Genomic DNA, 19,296 nt, shown 5'->3' on the forward strand with positions numbered 1-19,296 from the left:
AGACTGAATCTCAAACAATTTGTCAAAAACACAACGAAGGAATGCTTTCACAAACTACACATATTGAAAAGGCTGAAACCTCTCCTCCATTTTCAGGACTTTAGAACAGTCCTCCAAACAATTCTATTTTCAAAAATTGATTATTGCAACTCGCTGCTGATTGGCCTCCCAGCTATCACCACCAAACCACTACAAATGTTGCAGAACTCAGCAGCCAGGATTCTAACCAACTCTAGTAGACGAGATCACATCACACCTATTTTAAAAAACCTACACTGGCTCCCTATTAAATCTAGAATCATTTTCAAAGTACTAACCATAACCCACAAGACCATTTATTCCCAAACTTCGCTAGATCTAAACGACCCACTTCGTCCTCATGCTTCACTGAGACCTATCAGAACCAGCTACTTAGGCACTTTATATGCACCTCCAGCCAAGTCACTGCTCAAGAAACGGGCATTCTTGACTGCCAGCCCCTCTCACTGGAATACTCTCCCCACTGACCTTCGTCTAGAAACTTGTTGTCGAACGTTCAAAAAGAAGCTCAAAACTTGGCTTTTCACAAAGGCATTCACTTAAAGGTCTCCAATTCACGCTTTTCTTACTCCACGCCAGATATATTAAGCTGTAACCATAATTTCGCCAGTTAATTGGACTAAAATATGCACCCTGGCTTAAGAAGGCTTTCGTTAATCCGAGCTTGACTGTTATTTACTATGTGTTTTTTGTAATAATAATTTTAAATCGTTCTCACCTTTTCTATAATCTCTTACAAGTTAGCCCTGTTATTTGCAAGCTCTTGTTCGATGTAATTTCCAACTTTGGTTCTATGTAAACCGATGTGATATGTACCAGTACATGAACATCGGTATATAAAAGCCTTTAAATAAATAAATAAAATAAATCTTGAGAGAATACTATTGGACAGTCCTCTCAAACTGCCACTCAGGGAGAATCTGTTGCATCAGGGACCCATTCTGCACAACAATCTGGATCAGTTTTGTCATGCAGGTTGGCCCTTGAGAGGGCTTGATTGCTGAAGTGTGGTTGTTCTGTGGTGATTTTCATTTTGCCTCGGGCCAGGAAATTTTCTACATCTCTAGCTTATGTTAGTGTTTGGTGAATGTTCGAAGTTGGTGTCAAGGGCAAGGGTCTCATCCTCTCAAAGTTGAAATTACCCTGATACTGGAGTTTCTACAAGAAGGTTTGCTTAAAGGTTTGGCCTTTAATTCTCTGAAGCTGCAGGTAGCAGCTGTTACTTGTTATAGGGGGCAAGTCCATGGTGTGCCAATGTCTTGCCATCCAGATGTGTTCAGCTTTTTGAAGGGATTAAAGCATTACGTCCTCCCTTGCGCCTACTGGTGCTTCTTTGGGACTTTAATTTAGTCTTGAGGTTTTTTTTAGTGGGTCCTACTTTTCACTCACTGCGAGATCTCTCTTTGCGGCTGCGAAAATGTTTTTTCTCATAACTATCTGTTCAGCATGACGGGTCTCCGAGCTGCAAGCTGTTTCTCGCCGTGAGCCATTTCTACTGTTGCATCTGTCGGTCACAGATGGCTGCGACCGCTCTGCCTTACCTCTTTTTTTCCCTTTTCTCTCTCTCTGGGCAAGATGGCTACCTCTGTTGCTGAGGGCCTCGGCGTTTCCAGACCAGCATGGGCATCCCCATCCGCCATGCTCACTTCTGTTGCCTCCTAGGGCGTGAACGTGCACATTTTCTACGCTCAAATACACGTCATGGTGGGAACCTCAGAGGCGGCCCCACCGCATGATGTCAGTACCTCCGGGTACATCTAGCCTCCGCTTTTACTTCCACCTTGAGTTAGCAAGGACTTCGGTTTAAGCTACTCTGACCGCTCTAAGCTGCACGCTTAAACGCTACTTCTCCAAGGGCCTCGCTCCAGTAGAAGCTCAAGATACCTACTCCTCGGGGGTCTCTCACTTCCAACTACCCTTCGGGGTCCTCTCTAACTAGACAACCGCTCCTCAGGGGTCTTTCTCTCTTTTCTACATTTCAGGATATCGGATCATCGGGTACTCGCTCCTCGAAGGCCTACCACCCATTATATCCTGTACCACGGACCTTCGGTCTGAACTTTACACCATCAAGAAGACTCCATTATTCCTGTGAGTACCTCTACGATCCAGTGCTCCAGCTCCACCCACCAGCTGCGACGTCACTCGCACTGCGGGCTTCTGCCATCGTGAACCATCTGGGTGAGACTTCACTTCTGAGCCTGTTGAACGTACTGGCACTTCTGGGATCGGTGCCTTATCTTCCTGCTTTACCATCTATCTACAAGCAGTACAATAAAGCCTCTATCCATACTGTGTCTGCTAACTGAGTTCAGCCTATCGCAGTGGTTCCCCATGGGGCCCCTCCCCGTGGGCGGTATCATCTCCATTGCGACCAAGGGTCCACAATGCCACAGACAAATCTACAAATGACTCCAGAGGTAGTACAGCTTAGAATGGTAACTTTTTTTGCTGAAAGTGTTTTCGGAGTTTTATTTGAATCAGATTTCCCTACCCTCACTGGACAGGAATAGAGATGAGCGCTATTATCATCTGTTATGTGCCTTGGATGTCAAGCGGCATCTGATGCGGCACTTGACGATTACTAAATCTTTCAGATCTGTTTGTGCTCCATGATGGTTGTAAACAGGGTGATCAGGCGACATGGACAACTATAGCCCATTGGATAAAGGAAGTTTCCATAGCTGTCTCTGCTGATGTTCCATTACCTAGACAGGTTAAGGGCCCATTCCACTAGGGCTCAGACAGTTTCATGGGCAGAGCTTCAGTTGTCTCCTGTCAAGATTTGCCAAACAATGACGGGTCCTCCTTACACACTTTCTCTGAACATTACTGCTTGGATGTTAGGGCTCAGGCGGATGCGGCTTTCACATGTATGGTGTTGATGGGACCAAGGGCAGCCATCTGCCCTTTTCAGGAGTAGCTTTGGTTCATCCCACTGATGTGGATTGGCCTGCCTGAGTGCAGAGGAAGGATAATTACTACTTAACCTGATGATTTCCTTTCCTCTAAGGAAGGCAGGTCAGTCCACAGCCTGCCCTGGGCTGCTTACTTACTTTTAGTTCATTCCTTATATACGGATGACGAAGTTATTTCTGTCTATTCGTTTGATGGACTAGTAAGTGACATAACCAGCCCCTAAGTGCATGTTAATTCTTTTGGCTAGCTCAGTGTTCCCACTTGGTTGGAAGCATGAGTGGTTGACTGTTACTTGTCATATTCGAGTAGAATCAGTTTGTCCACAGTTTGGCTTTTCCAGAGAATACTGGCAGGCTGATGGGGAAGGGCTATGTGTCAGTGACATCAGCAAGTCAACTTTTACTCCATCTCCATCTACCGGTAGATGTGCATAACCCACTGGTGTGGATTGGCCTGCCTTCCTTACAGGAAAGAAAATTATCAAGTAAGTAGTATTTACTCTCTCTCCATAGATAGCAGAACATACAGCCACACGATATGGGTGACATCAGATGGTGGCAATTTGGTCTTTTTTTCTCCTCTAGCTCAGAAACTTCCTCCATCCTTTTCCAAGCTGAGTGGCAACTTCCCAAGGAGGAGGGAGGGGTTGTGTGGCTGTATATTCTGCTGTCCAGTTAGAACACCTGATAAAGTAAGTAACTTTGCTTTCTCCATGGACAAGCATCACAGCCACACAAGATGGAGCTCCCCAACTAAGGATTGTTTCGGACTCAGATTTTTTTTTTTTTTTGCTCATGTTTTAAGAGTGGGAAGCTGAGGAGTTAATGCATAATGCTACTGAGAGCAGTGTGTTCAAATTTAACATCAGAATGTGAGTCTTGGTCTAGACCCACTAGTAGGTCACGAAGTTCCAGGATTTGTCGCAGAGCCAGCAGAATACTGATCTTTCCTCATCAGTCTGGGCAGGAGTTGGCTGACTTTTCTTACATGAAACGTTTTTTTATTTATCGTTGTCATAAACACGTTACAGAACTTGAAAAGTAGAAGGTTATTATCCAAGCTCATTCCCCTATCCCTCCCCGTTCCCGCCCCTTTGCCTTCCCCCCCTCTCCCCACCCACCTTAATACAAACATACCAATATCACACTGTGTCCATTCTAAAAAAAAAAAAAAAAAATCAGCCATATGAAAAACAGACAAAAAAAATCTACAATAGGTACCGTAATCCAAAGTATCTAGGAGTAGTAAATAAGAAAAATGTTTGTCATTCAAAATCAAGCTGCAGGATTTATGTGGGAGTGCCTGAAGATATGGATCCCAGGTCCTCAGGAACGTCTGATGGAGAGGCGAACAACGAGAAGCCAGGTCATCCAATCGCATCATATGATGTAGATGGTTGTGCCATGTCCAAAAAGAAGGAGCATCTGCAGTCCTCCAGCTTAAAAGTATCACCTTTTTCCCCACTAGACAAGCCTTCTGAACAAACGCAAAGGTCCAACACCCCTAACCTGTAAAGGAGTGAAATACCCAAAAAGAAGAAGCAAGGGAGATATGGGAAAAGTAATTCTTAGCAGATCCATAAGGTATTGGACAATGCGTAACCAGAGCCGTTTAATAAAAAGGCATCCCCAAAAAGAGTGTGCAAGCGTACTGTTAGTGTCCTGACACTTCCCACAAATAGCGGAAGGGGAAATTTTTAATTGATACGCTACTTGGGGCGATACATAGGCCCGTCAAAAAAAAACCAAAAAAAACTTATATTGCATTTCCCTGTAATACATATTGGGGTTAATTTTGGACACTCATCGAAAGCCTGTCCGGAGAACAGAAGCAGTAATTGTAAACACATCATCCCTATTCCAGCACTCTGCCAATAGGGAACAAATATCTATGCTTGAAAGGTTTTTAAGGCTTTTGTATTAAAGGGAAAGGGAAGGGGCTGCGACTTGTCAAACAAAATCAAAGCATCCAATGATTGAAAAATGGAGGGACATAATGTGTCTGCTGGTAAGGACCGGATGTAATGCTGGATTTGTAAATATGAAAACACTTGCGCATTACTCAGATTGTACAATTCCTTCATCTCTGTGAGGGACAGCATGTGTCCCTCACCATTCAATAAATGACCTAACTGAGTAATTCCTTTAGAAGCCCACAAGCAAAAGGCCGCCGCCTGGGAGCCTGGAGAGAATTCCCGGTTACCTTGAATCAGTAACAGATACGAACAAATACGTGGGATCTTCAACAATCTAGTCATGGCAAGCCAAGCACCCCCGAATAGGTGTCGTCGAGGTAGACTGAATTAAAAATGGCAGGAGAGTATCTGAGGGACTCTGCAACACACATTTAAGAACTAATGGAGCCACCAGTGCTTTTTCCGCAGACAGGTTAACGTAGAAGGATTTGTCCAAGAGCTGTTCCCTGTACCTACCCGGATCAGGCCAGACAGTGGGTTGAGCCTCCTGTCCAGCAGATGGAGACAGTGAAAAACTGAAAGGGCACCCTATATTTATTGATTTATTTATTTATTTAACAGCTTTTAATATACCGGTGTTCGTGGGGCACATCACGTGGGTTCACAATGAACTTGAGACAGGAGGAAATTACAAAAAACGGGTGGGGGGGATGGAGAAGGCAATAGTAAAAGGGAGCGGGGGGAGGGTGGGATAGACAGAGAGGAAGGGGGTTGAAGGGGGCAATTATAAAACTAATCATAAAAAAAAAGTGACCCCACGATCCTGAACTACCGCCCAGTCTCAAATCTTCCCCTAATAGCTAAACTAATAGAAAAAACAGTACAGAAACAGCAAGCTGAACAACTAGATAACATACTGTATCCATCTCAACATGGATTTTGAAAGCACTACAGCACTGAAACACTACTTCTCTCACTAACAGATAACATTCTAAGAGGTTTCGATAGCGGTAAACATTACATTCTAATAATGCTAGGCTTAACAGCAGCCTTCAACACAGTAAACCATAAAATACTACTAAAAAAGACTAGAAGAAATCTGATTACACAGCAAAACAATAAAATGGTTCAGTTCATATCTAAATAATAGGTTCTTTCAAGTTCAGATCAACAACGTATTATCTGAAAAAGTCAATCTCAAAACCGGAGTATAGCAGAGATCAGCCCTGTCTGCAACCCTCTTTAACTTATACATGCTGCCCCTATGTCATCTGCTAGCAGGTCTAGGAATCATACATTACATCTATGCAGACGATATTCAACTAATTTTACCAATTGAGGACACACTAGAGAAAATATTAACCTTAGCTAACATGTACTTAGACATTATAAAACTGCTAAACCGAATGGAACTTGTGATTAATATTGAAAAAACAGAATTTCTACACTTAGAATGGAAAAATATTGAAATCATCCAAACTCCAATAATCCTCAAAGACAACCAGAAAATTGAACTAGCAGAAAAAGTACGAAACCTTGGAATAATAATGGACCCAGAAATCAATCTAAAACACATATTGTTAAAAGTAAAAGAAGGCTATGGAAAACTCATGATACTCAAAAAACTAAAACCATTACTAACACTAACTGATTTCAGAACAGTACTTCAGACACTAGTTTTCTCCAGCACAGACTACTGTAATGCCCTTTTACTAGGACTCCCGAATACAACATTAAGGCCACTTCAAATACTTCAAAACACAGCAGCTAGAATACTAACAGGAAAAAGGAGGGACCATATAACCGAAATCCTGGCAGAATTACATTCGCTACCTATTGAACACAGAATTAAATACAAAGCCCTATGTACCATACATAAACTAATACATGATGAAAAATCGGACTGGCTAAACACAGCATTACGAGTGCATGTCCCACACAGAATGCGAGGCCAAGACTCACATTCTGATGTTAAATTTGAACACACTGCTCTTAACCATTCCCTCAGTAAAAACAGCGAGACTAACTCAAGTGAGAGAAAGGGCCTTACCTTTAGCAGACCCCACACTTTGGAACACAATGCCCCTTAGAGATCAGATTGCAAAGAGATCTCAAAACCTTTAAGAAAAGTTTAAAAATGGCTTTTTTAAACAAGCATTTTATAAAGAGACTGGAGAATGAAAATATACAGGAATAGGCAGAAGAACACCAGCACACAACACTATTCTAAGAATGCACATTTCAATAATCTATGAACTCTACCTCACAATAAACGTAATTGTAAACACTATATATATGATTTTTACCCGTGAACAGTACCTTACAGGTACACCTGTTCATGACCTACTTCACTAAACAAGTGATTGTCTAACGATTTATTGTAACTGAACCTTTTGTGGCACCTGTTAGAATGTACTATAGTATGCACCCATCTACATTAATTTATGTGTCTACATGTAAACCATTGCGATGGTCCGAATAAAACTTCTGAAAAGCATGTAGAATAGATGGGTTGTTGGTTACTATTTGCCCTGTGGAGAGGAGCAAAGCGCCGCCACATAATGTGGTCTGCGGGCCGCTCTGATGAAATTGGCCGTTAGTCTCCCAGACTTATTACTAAATTTCTGTAGCTTATATTGCAGCCACTTCAGCATGCGTTGCTCTCCCAATGGAATTTGTAGTCATAGGATTACACAGTGAAACTTCAATTGCCAATGGAGGTGACTAGTTGCAGTGGTGGTTACAAGCAGACCATCTCAGGTAAAGGAGGGCCGTTGGAGACACTGGCCTGGTTGGTGGTCACGACAGACGTAGGCCTTCTGGATTGGGGGGCTCACTGGCAAGAGTTGATAACTCAAGGTCTGTGGAATGCCAAGAAACGACAGTGGACCATCAATCATTTAGAAGCGTATGCAGTTCGCTTGGCATGCTTAAGGTTCGCTGAGTGGCTGGCAGGTTGAGCAGTGAGAATGTCAGACAATGCCATGATGGTCACCTACATAACTCATCAGGGCGAAACCAGAAGCCATCAGGTGTCAGTGGAGATAGATGCTCTCATGGTGTGGGCAGAGCAACATCTTCAGGAGATATCTGCCTCCCACATTGCCAGGAAAGACAATGTGCAGGCCAACTTGCTCAGCAGACAGGACTGTCTGCTTCTCAAGGAAGATGTGCTGCATCAGGGGCCGATAGTGCACAGCAAACCAGGTCTATTTTTGTTTTACAGTTTGACCCTTGAGAGGGCTCAGCTGCAGAAGCATGGATATTCTTTGACGGCGATTTCCACATTGCTTGATGCTAGAAAGACTTCTACCTCTCTGGCTAGTAGGGTTTGGAAAGTATGCGAGAGCTGGTGTGGCGTGAGGGTTCTCACCCTCTTAACGTAGAGATTCTACTAATTTTGGGATTTTTGCAGGAAGGTTTGGTTAAAGGTTTGGCCTTCAACACACTGAAGGTACGTGTAGCAGTTCTTGCTTGCTATAGGGGAAGATCAATGGTGAGCCCTGATCTTCCCATCCAGATGTGTCCAGGTTCTTGAAGGGAGTCGAGCATCTACATCTTCCCTTGTGCCTATTCGTACCTCTTTGGGACCTTAATCTGGTATTGCGATTTTTGTCAGGTCCTACATTTCGGCTGCTACATGATCTGTCCTTGCAACTGCTCACCTTGAGAAATTTTTTTTTTTTTCTGGTGGTGATCTGTTCAGCGAGGCTTATCTCTGAGCTACAGTGAATCCGTTTCTGCAGTGAATCCGTTTCTGTGAATAATTCCAGAGGCAGCACAGCTTAGGACTGTACCTTTCTTGTTACTGAAAGTGGTATTAGAGTTTCATTTGAATCAGTCTGTTTCCCTGCCCACATGGACAGGGATAGAGATGAGCAGGATTATTGATGCATGATTGGATGTCAAGTGGCATCTGATGCGCTACATGAAGTTTACTTGCTCCTTGAGGAAGTCTGATCGACTGTTTGTTCTCCATGGTGGAGGTAAACAAGGGGAACCACGTCAGGAGCAATTGTAGCCTATTGGGTTAAAGAGGTCATCACAGCTGCCTATGTATGCAGATCTACCATTGCCTAGACAGGTCAGGGCCACGTGCAACCTCCTGCCTGTTTCGGGAGTAGCTTTGGTTCATCTCACTGGTGTGAATTGGCCTGCCTGAGTGCATAGGAAGGTGATAATTTCCTTTCCTCTAAGGCAGGGGTCAGGAACCTTTTTGTCTGAGAGCCATGAACGCCACATATTTTAAAATGTAATTCCGTGAGAGCCATACAATATGTTTAAAACTAAATACAAGTAAATGTGTGCATTTTATGTAAGACCAACACTTTTTAAGTACAATAAGTCTCTGAATTCTTTTTAATAACGTTATGCTGTTGCTAACCAATGATGAATAAAGTACTTCTTACCATTAATGTGACTTCTGGTGCTGCATGGTTTTGCTGATGGCTTTGTAGTCTGGTTGATACGTGGTGAGGTTAAGCTTCATGCAGGCGTTGAGACTTCCATCCGTTAAAAGTGATTGTAGGTTGGTCTTAATATTCTTTAGATGTGAGAGAGACTGCTCACATGCATATGTAGAGCCAAACATTGTCAATACAGCAATATTCACATGCTGCAGTGTGTGGTATGTGACGGGAAGCGCGTTCCAAGTTTTGACAATCAGCTGGTCTGCAGGTTGAAGTTTTTTCATTTCTCCCCACTTACTTGTCTTTGCTCGCCAACTCTGCTTGCTGTCGTGCAAGTCTTTCCAAATCTTCATTCAGTGACTTGAACTTATTCACCCACATGTCTGAGGCCTTCAGGTCAGCAGCTTGTAGCTCAAAATCTCTGACGGAGACACTGGGGATGTAACTCAGGTCGGCGCTGTCCACTGCACACTCGTGTGGATGGGTGATGAACTTAAAAAGACGAGTGCGCTCACGAAATTCTCCAAAACGCGCTTTAAATGACTGCAGGAGATTAGATGTGAAGCCCGCTAGCTGCTGAACATCAAGATGTTGAGCAGGGTCACTTGCTGTGCATGCATCTTTAAACACTCCCAGTTTTTCAAAGTGTAGTAAACGACCTGTTTCAATGTTGGCGATGAGTTCTAGCTTGTTATCAAATGCAAACACTGCTTGTTGAAGGGATAAGACTGTATTTCCAACGCCTTGCATTTTCACATTGAGCTGGTTCAGATGTTCAGTCATGTCCACGAGATAGTAGAACTTCAGGAGCCACTCAGTGTTAGCTAATTCAGGATGCTCAACGTTTTTCATTTCAAGAAAAGTCCAGATTTCGCTCAGACAAGCCACGAAACGGCTGAGCACCTTCCCTCTTGACAACCAACGCACATTGCTGTGCAGAAGCAGACCAGGATAATTATTCCCAACTTCATCCAGCAGTGTTTTAAACTGGCGATCATTTAAAGCTCGGGCAACAATAAAGTTGACCACCCGAATGACCAGCGACATCACCTCACCAAGTTGCTCACCACACATCTGAGCACAAAGCGCCTCCTGATGTAGGATGCAGTGAAAACTTAGGATGTGTCTCTTTTCATGTTCACGAAGAAGCGCTACAAATCCTCTTTTTCCCCACCATGCACGGAGCACCATCAGTACACACCGAAATAAGTTTATCCATCGATAGATTTTTATTCTTTAGCGAGCTCAGTGAAAGACTTGAATAAATCCTCCCCTCTTGTTGTCCCTTTCATAGGCAAAACAGCAAGACTTTCCTCACGTAGTGTGTACTGACAGCATACATTGCAATCACGCTGAACTGGGATAAATAGCTTACGTCTGTTGACTCATCCAAAGCGAGAGAAAAGAATGGTGCTGCATTTATGTCCTTCACTTGTGTTGCCTCAATTTAATTTGCCATCATGATGGTACGATCGTGAACAGTTCTTGCCGACAGAGGCATGTCTTTTATTCGTTTGATTATCTTGTCTTTATCCGAAAAGTCGTCAAAAAGTTCATTGGCAACATCAAGCATGAATGTTTTGGCATACTCCCCATCTGTGAATGGCTTTCCGTTTCTCACAATTGCTAAAGCACCAGCAAAGCTAGCCGAATTCCAGTCATCTTGTTGGGTCCAAACACGGAGTTGCTGCTGACGAGCTTGCACTCTGCACAGTAGCTCTTGATATGCTTTCTTCCTGCTGTCCCCTGCAGGATATTTCGATGCAAATGTAGTATGGCATGTGTCGAAGTGCCGCTTTATATTTGACCGTTTCATCAATGCAATTTTATCATTGCATATTAGACACACTGCAGAACCTGCTCTCTCCACAAAGGCGAATTCCTCTGTCCATTCCTGCTGAAAAGTACGATACTCCTCATCTTTTTTTCTTTTAGCCATCTTCTTCGATAAAAGGGTTTCTGCAATTAGCTAGCTGACTACTTGATTAAAAGGAGGGAAGTTTACTTCCTGACCTCACAACGACACGTGTACGTTACGCATTTCGGTCCATTTCCTTCCCCCTCATTCTCCTTCCCACTCCCTCCCCCTCATTCTCCCTCTCACCTCCCCCCCCCTAGTCTCCCTCTCACCTCCCCCTTCCCCTAGTCACTCTCTCCTCCCTCCCCCCCTCAGTCACTCTCTCCTCCTCCCCTCAGACACTCCCCCTCTCTCAATCCCCTCCCCTTTCAACTCATCCACAACCCCTTCCCTTGGATGGCGCAGACGGAAGATCTCGAGGGAGGGGTCCCTCCCTCGCGGGCGCCACCGCTACTGCTCCTCGCCGCTACTGCTCCTCCCAGCGGCATTTTTTTTCAGGTACGCTCTGCTCTGACCGACGTGCTCACCGGCGCATGTGCGGTAGAGCTGCTCTCTACTGCGCATTTGCGGGCCGTCGGTCAGAGCCCATTTATAAGATAGATTTGTCTGCGAGCCAGATGCAGCCATCAAAAGAGCCACATCTGGCTCGCGAGCCATAGGTTCCCGACCCCTGCTCTAAGGAAAGCAGGCCACTCCACAACCCACCCTGGGCTACCTAGTTGGTTTTAGTTCATGCTGTGTTTGTGGATGATGCAGAGTATTCTTTCTTTTGAGTCATTTGAAGGACTGGTAAATGAAGTAACCAGCCTTCAAGATCAATTGACGTTGAATTTTTACTGAGCTCAGTGCTTTCCAGTTGGCTTGGAAGTAATGCATCATTAACTGTTGTTAATCATATTTCAAGTATAATCAGTTTATCCTCAGTTTGGCTTTCTTAGATATACTGACAGGCTGATTTCAAGACAGGGCTATAAGTCGGTGACATCAGCGAGTCAGTTTTTCTCCACCTCTATCTGCTGGTGGGAGTACATAACCCACCTGCCTACCTTCCTTAGAGGATAGGAGATTATCAAGTAAAAAGTCATTTCATTTTACGGATGAGTCTTGGTGAGATCCATCTTAGATGCTGATAGTTTACCATAGTGCTTGATTGATTCTACTATCTCAAGTTATTTGTAGAAAAAAATTAATATAGTCATTGCATGGGGCATTTTCCAATTTGTTATGGATGTCTTTTTGTAGACTGGACACTCAAAGCCATGCTAGTCTGCGAGCTACTATACCAGACACAGCTACCCTAGAGGAGGTATCAAAGGTGTTATAGATAGAGCATGTTAAATGAAAGGCACATTCTTCAGACTCTTATTATTTCCATGAATTGCTTCAGATCTTACTCTGGTAGCGTTTGTGCATTGGCTTTTAGTTGTTACAAATTGTTATATATATTGAATCATCTGAATTTGATGGATCTCTGTTCTAGATTGGAGAGTAATGCCTTGATAAACTCTCTTGCCAATGGCATCTAGAATTCCTGAGTTTTTTCTGGGTGTAGTATGTGTAAAATTTTTACTCTTCTTAGACTTTCATAGCTGACTCCCATTATGAGTGATTCATGTGGCATGTGAACCTTTTTATATCCAGGGCATTTTTTTAATTCAGTACTTTGCTACTGGAGTAATTGAATAAGATGTTTTCTATATCTTGATTTGGACCTATAGAAGTGCTTGGTGCATGAGAACATCTTTGTATTGTTTTGAAATTTGCAGGCATTGCAATACTCCTTGTAAAAATAAAAGTTGAAGAGTCCTCTTCCTTGTGGAGATTGAAGGCCAGTGCAGCCAACATCTTTTGTATAAAATATGAGTATGTTTCATCAGGTGCTGAAAAAAGCTTATTAGGTTCTGGAGAAGGTTCTGAAGGTAGATCTAGTGGTCCTCCTCCAGGTAAATCATTTGAGTTTCCTGACACTTAATGATCAGAGTGGGATTAATTTTAAAATGGAGATGGAGAAGGTATACTTTTGTCTGATATTTCAATTGTTTTTTCTCTTGGAATTTCTTGACCCTATGGTAGTGGAGGTCAGAATTTTGATTCCAGTTGTTTCTTTAATTTCTCCAATATGGGCTTCTTAATAGTTCTCTCTTTATTTGGCAGTTCATCTGCATAAGTCCTGACAAAATCCATCCAAAGATTTTGGATAAATAAGTGTTAGTCCGGGTACTGTGGTAAAGGTAGTCATGGCCCTTTCATAAGTGCAGTTGGTAAAGCCTGTGATTCCAGCAATGGAAGTGAAGGAGAGGAATCTGATAGATTCTTTGATTTACGGGATTTTTTTCCTTGTTTGCTCTTCCGTGTCAACTGTTCACTGATATTGTATCGCCAGGTATGGTCTGCGCCGAGGAGCCAGCATTGTGTTTTCTGCAGCAAAGTTAATATGTCCGCACCATTGGTGTCTGATGCTGACGTGTAGATTGACGCTTTTGGCATAGAATCCTCTGCACCATTCTGGTGTGGCACTATTTTTTTTTTTTTTTTTTTAAATTCAGGTGCTTTCATGCCAGTGATTTGTTCCAGAGACCTACCTCTCTCTTTGAGTCTCAAGATGGAGATCTTTGTCCTTTCTTATGGTATTTGATCTTTCATGGTCTGTCAAGTCTTTTAGCACATATTAGAGCTTTAGATCTCAATATATAAGTGCCCAGAGGACATTCTGCCTACAGGGGGTTTATGTAGTGTTGTCGTGGTCTGGGTCTAGACAGCGGATACAGCATTTATATTGATCCATCTTATGGTAGCATTTTTTGCATGCTTTAAAGGGACTTTTTCCTTTTTTCAACAATGTTGCTGTCGGCGTTGCCATTGTTGACTCAGAGATCGAGGATTTTAGGTTTTGAAGAGCAATTCTTGTCTGCTGTATGATTTTATTTATTTAAAAAATTTACATCATGCCTATCTAAAATACTAGGCGGGTTACAAGTGGCTGAAGAGTGAGGAGCGCTGTGACTGTTCACGAAGCAGATGAAAATAGATAGAGGGAGCTAGCACGGGAAGCCCTGTGCATGCTCAGAATTAAATCCAGAAGTTTTTGGGCTAGAGGAGAAGGAATGAATTGGTGTCGTCATATGCATATGACATAACCCATATTGTGTGGCTGTATGTGATGCCTTGTCAATGGAGAAAGTATCCTTTCGCTGAAAGGCTGTTGAACACATCTGGAACAGATATCCATTGGACATGATAGAAGCCAAAATAGTAGCATAATCCAAGCATGCATAGGACAGACAAACAAAGGGATGCTAGTGGATGGGCAGGGGTGAGGGAGTGGACCAGAGATGGAGTAGGGTCTGTGACAACACAGTAGGAAGATACAAATGGGATTCTAACAGTATTTGACTACCCACATATCCTGTGTTATTGCTCTTTGTGTCATAGGATCAGGGAATAAACTCCATAACTATCTCCTTTTCTTTCTGTCTCCCACCCCTCCCCCTACAGACCAGCCACCTGCAGCCAATGGTCAGGGAGAGCAGGAGGCACCACAGCCGGAGAGCACCACTTCTAGTGACTCTGGCACACAGGCCACTACTGTTGCAGATACCACCTCTCCCGAAGCAGCAGCAACGTCGTCTACATCCACTGTTACAGCATCCAAACCATCTATCCCAAGCAGGGCAGTGACCATGGTCACGCAGTCCACACCATTGCCGGGACCCTCTGTGCCAGTGAGAACAGTGTGGGGGATTATAGGGAGCTAGTGTAGCATCTCAATGTATTGAATGGGCAGATGCAGTAAAAAAAAAAAAAAAAAAGTGGATATGGGGGGGATATTGCGGGGAATATTACTGTTGGGCAAAAGATTATGTGGCCCCTCTTTTTTGTTCAGATTTAAGGGGACATCAAGAGGTTTTTGGGTTATGCCTTGAATGTGGTTTATTGGGAGTGCGAGGCTGCTTTATTCATTCTGCCATTTAGTGAGCGAGTAACAAACTGAGCATTCTCTCTTGTCTGCAGAATATATCTTCCATGACAGAGCCCTCCTCAGAAGCAGTGCCATCTGCTGAGCAGGAAGCCAGTTCTTCTAGCCCAGAGCATCTGGAGGCTCCGCCTAGCTCTGAGAACACGCAGAGAGAGCCAGAGTCCCAGGCAGAGCAGGAGCCGGAGCAGCAGCCACCACCAGAACTGGTTGAGCCAACAGGACCAGAGCAAGGGGAAGAGGAGGCCATGCAAAGTGAGCCAGATCTCCAGCCAGCTGCAGTGGAAGCAGAGCCGAGCCAGGAGCCCCCATCAGTAGGGCAACGAGGAGTAGCGCAGCTGTCCCTACCACAGGAGCTGATGGCAGAGGGGCAGACAGCTACCTTAATGGTGACAGGATTGACGCCAGAAGAATTGGCAGTCACCGCAGCAGCTGAAGCAGCAGCACAGGCAGCAGCCACAGAGGAGGCCCAAGCCCTTGCTATCCAGGCCGTGCTCCAAGCAGCACAGCAAGCTGTGATGGGTAAGTACCACAACACCATCAGGATGAGACATTGTTTTTCTCTTCATCCAGCCAGACAAATGGTTATGCCCACCAATCTGCAGATGGGGACAGAGCTGACATCATAGGCTTCTGGGTTTACCTCAGCCTGCCAATATTTTCTGTTTCTAACAGATGGTAGGTCGGCATCCTGTGTTATGAGCTGAGGTTTGGTTAGGCTGGATAAGAATGAATCCAAAATGAGAGGACAGCTCAGTTGAGCATTACCCTGGACCAGGGAGTTTCCAGTTTTTCTGGCATGAGCTGCTAGGTCTGTATTTAATTTTTTGTTTCCCTTTTTCCTTTTGTTCTCTTCTTAGAGATTTTCTCCTCACTAGTAGTAAAACAGAAAAACTTTTTTTTAAATGTCCTCTTGCTTTGCCTTTCTGCTCTAGCATTTAATAATTTTTTTTTTTTTAAATGTGGTCAGAGGCTGGGGAAGGAAGAAACAGTGGACCTCAGGATGAGCTTTGGGAGAGTCAGGCACTAGATTTCCAGGCTGAGGAGGTGAGTTTTGTTAGCCTCATTCTTACAGAACAAGCAGGATGGGTAGGCCTCACATGGGTGACATCAGGATGGAGCCCAATCATGGAACACTTTTTGTCAAAGTTTCTAGAACTTTGACTGGCACCTACTGGGCATGCCCAACATAGCACCAACCCTGCAGTCAGCAGGGGTCCCCCTTCAGTCTTCTTTTTTCCGCGCAGCAGTAGCCACGCGGGTTAAGGAGCTCTTCAGAGATTCCTGACAGGACTTTTTCCTCATAGAGCTTCATCAAAACTTTCAAACATTTTACCCCACAGGGGTCCCCTTATCGATATCTTTGCTCCGCGGTTGAGCGGTAATTTTTTTTTTACCTGCTTGCGGTCTATTCCCGTCGAGTTTGTCCCTCGCGGCCTACTGGCCATCGACCGCACCGTGGCTAAAATTTTGTTGCGGCCATGGCGTCTTGTTTCTGTCTGTGCCCTGACTGCAATCGAACAATGTCCATCACAGACCCTCACACGGTCTGTGTTATGTGTTTGGGGTCCAACCATGATGTCTTTACTTGCACCAAATGTGCCCAAATGACACCAAAGGGTCGCAAGGCTCGGCTGGAGAAGATGGGACTTCTCATTCGGCCAAAAACCCCGACTCCATCGATAGCTTCGACGTCATCTGAACCAGTGCCGTCTACTTCGCTCCAGTACCAGGAAACTGCTGCTGCCCGACTGGCTTCGACTCCGCGGGTGTCAACCCCCTCTGTTTCTCCTCAGGAGAAAGACCGAGGAGAACATCGAGAAAAACATTGACACCGCCTTCGGAAAGCTCAGGCCACAGATACAGGCAATCCCTCAGCATTGACGTCGTCTGAGCCACTGACAAAGAAGTCCCGAACAGAAAAGGCCCCATCCTTTTCTGTCTCTGGGTCACTGAGGCGTTCCCCACCTGGACAGGTGCCGGGATCCGCGATTCCCCTTCACCGGTGGACCCTCCGGCTATGCCAGTGCTGCCTCCTACTCCGGAACCCGGGTATCCATGCCCCAGGTTTCCATGAGGAATTGGATCAGATAAGCCAGGAGGCCATTAGTAAAGCACTCCAGGGGTTCAAACCTTCATCGATGCCGATCCGATACCCATGGCGCTTGCACCGCTATTGGCAAGAATGGATAAGTTAATCACTGCCCTTCGACCGGTGCATCCGAGGGAACTGATGGCCCCGATTCCTTCATCACAGATACCCTTGTCATTGGAAGAAGAAGAATCACCGATCTCTATTCGATGCCTCCAGTGCCTCCCTCGATGCCTTCGATTCCACCTTCAAGGCTATCGATGCCTAGGCCCGGACCTTCTGGATTAACACAGTTACTCCCTTTTGATGAACATATGGGAGCTGGTGATGAGCCATACAATCTCTGGACCGATTATTTGTCCCAGGATACAGATGATCTGCCTTCACAGCCCTCTCCTCCTGATGAAAGGAAGCGTTCTCCTCCAGAGGACTTGTCCTTTATCAACTTTGTAAAAGAAATGTCTGAAACAGTTCCATTCCAGCTTCAGACTGAAGAGGACTCTAGGCATCAGATGTTAGAACTTCTCCAATTTCTCAATGCTTCTAAGGAAATCATGTCTATCCCTATTTGTGACATCCTCTTGGACCTTTTAAAGAGAAATTGGGAGCACCCTGGCTCTGTGGCACCTGTCAACCGTAAGGCAGATGCCACCTATCTAGTTCAGCCAGCCCCTGGTTTCCAGAGAGCTCAACTAGACCATCATTCAGTAGTTGTGGAGTCAGCCCAGAAGAGGACACAACGCTCCAAACCCCACTCTTCCATTCCCCAGGAAAGGAACAGAAATTTCTGGATGCGTTTGGAAGGAGAGTATTTCATGGGTCAATGCTCATCTTTCGCATTGCTTCCTATCAATTATACATGACTCAGTACAATAGGTCCCTGTTTACGAAGATTCAAGAATTTGCTGAAGCCTTACCTCTGCAATTCCAGGATCCACTTCATGCCCTAGCACAAAAGGGTCTAGATGCTGGCAACATGAAGTGCGGTCGGCATATGACATCTTCGACACCGCATCCAGAGTTTCGGCGGCAGGAATTAGTGCGAGAAGATGGACCTGGCTAGTGTCTTCTGACCTCAGACCAGAAGTACAGGACAGGTTAGCTGACTTGCCCTGTGCTGGGGATAATCTTTTCGGAGAAAAGATTCAAGAAGCAGTGGCGCAGCTCAAGGACCACCAAGAGACTCTGCGCCAGCTCTCCTTACTGCCTTCTGATCTCTTCCTCTTCCAAAAGGTCTTTTAGGAGAGACTCCAAGAGACAATTCTACCGGCAAAGGAGATTCTATCCCCCAGCGTCCAGGGCTCGAGCTTCTAAGCCTTACCAAAAAGGCCAATCCAAGCAACCTCGAGTACAGAAGCCAGTCCCCCAGCCAGGTCCAGTGTCTGGCTTTTGACTCCTTCCTAGAGAGCACTACCCAGCCTCCACTTCCAACCATTCCCATTTGAGGCCGGTTGTGCCACTTCTCCAAACCATGGCATACAGTCACCACAGATCAGTGGGTACTCGCTGTAATAACCCAAGGTTACAACTTCAACTTTCTCTCAGTTCCACCGGATTCCCCACCTCGGCTGACGTGGGGAACATCCGACCATTCACCGCTTCTGGAGCAGGAGGTCTCCCTCCTCCTCTAGTCCCGAGCAATAAAATCAGTGCCCCTTCTCCCAACAGGGGCAGGGGTTCTATTCCATATATTTCCTGATACCAAAAAAGTCAGGTGGTGGTCGCCCAATACTGGACCTTCGCACCTTAAACAGATACCTACAAAGAGAAAAGTTAAAGATTGTGACCTTGGGTTCTCTTCTTACCCTTCTCCAAAGGGAAGACTGGCTCTGCTCTCTAGACCTCCAGGATGCCTACACACTCCGTCACATTGCAGATTCCTGTAATTCATAGTAGGCCCGAAACACTTCCAATATCGAGTGTTACCATTCGGCCTAACATCTGCCCCACGAGTCTTCACCAAGTTCCTCGCAGTGGTAGCTGCCTTTCTCAGGAGTCAAAAGTGCCCACGTCTACCCCTATCTCGACGATTGGTTGATCAGGCCTCCTACTCAGCAAGCTGCACTGACATCTCTACGTCTCACGTGCCAT

At 44.9% G+C, this 19,296-nt stretch overlaps 1 protein-coding gene across 1 annotated transcript in view; it reads left to right on the top strand.

Annotated features, from left to right (window-relative positions):
• The window catches only part of HCFC1 (host cell factor C1), a 465,140-nt gene that overhangs the window by 309,054 nt on the left and 136,790 nt on the right, over positions 1 to 19,296 (top strand). Inside the window, exons 19-20 of the mRNA XM_029609928.1 lie at positions 14,636 to 14,862; positions 15,152 to 15,635. Of these exons, the coding sequence (XP_029465788.1) occupies positions 14,636 to 14,862; positions 15,152 to 15,635 (711 nt within the window). The remainder of the gene's footprint in view (positions 1 to 14,635; positions 14,863 to 15,151; positions 15,636 to 19,296) is intronic.

This window comes from Rhinatrema bivittatum, chromosome 1 (assembly GCF_901001135.1).
Source record: "Rhinatrema bivittatum chromosome 1, aRhiBiv1.1, whole genome shotgun sequence".
In the NCBI taxonomy this organism is placed as follows: Eukaryota; Metazoa; Chordata; class Amphibia; order Gymnophiona; family Rhinatrematidae; genus Rhinatrema; species Rhinatrema bivittatum.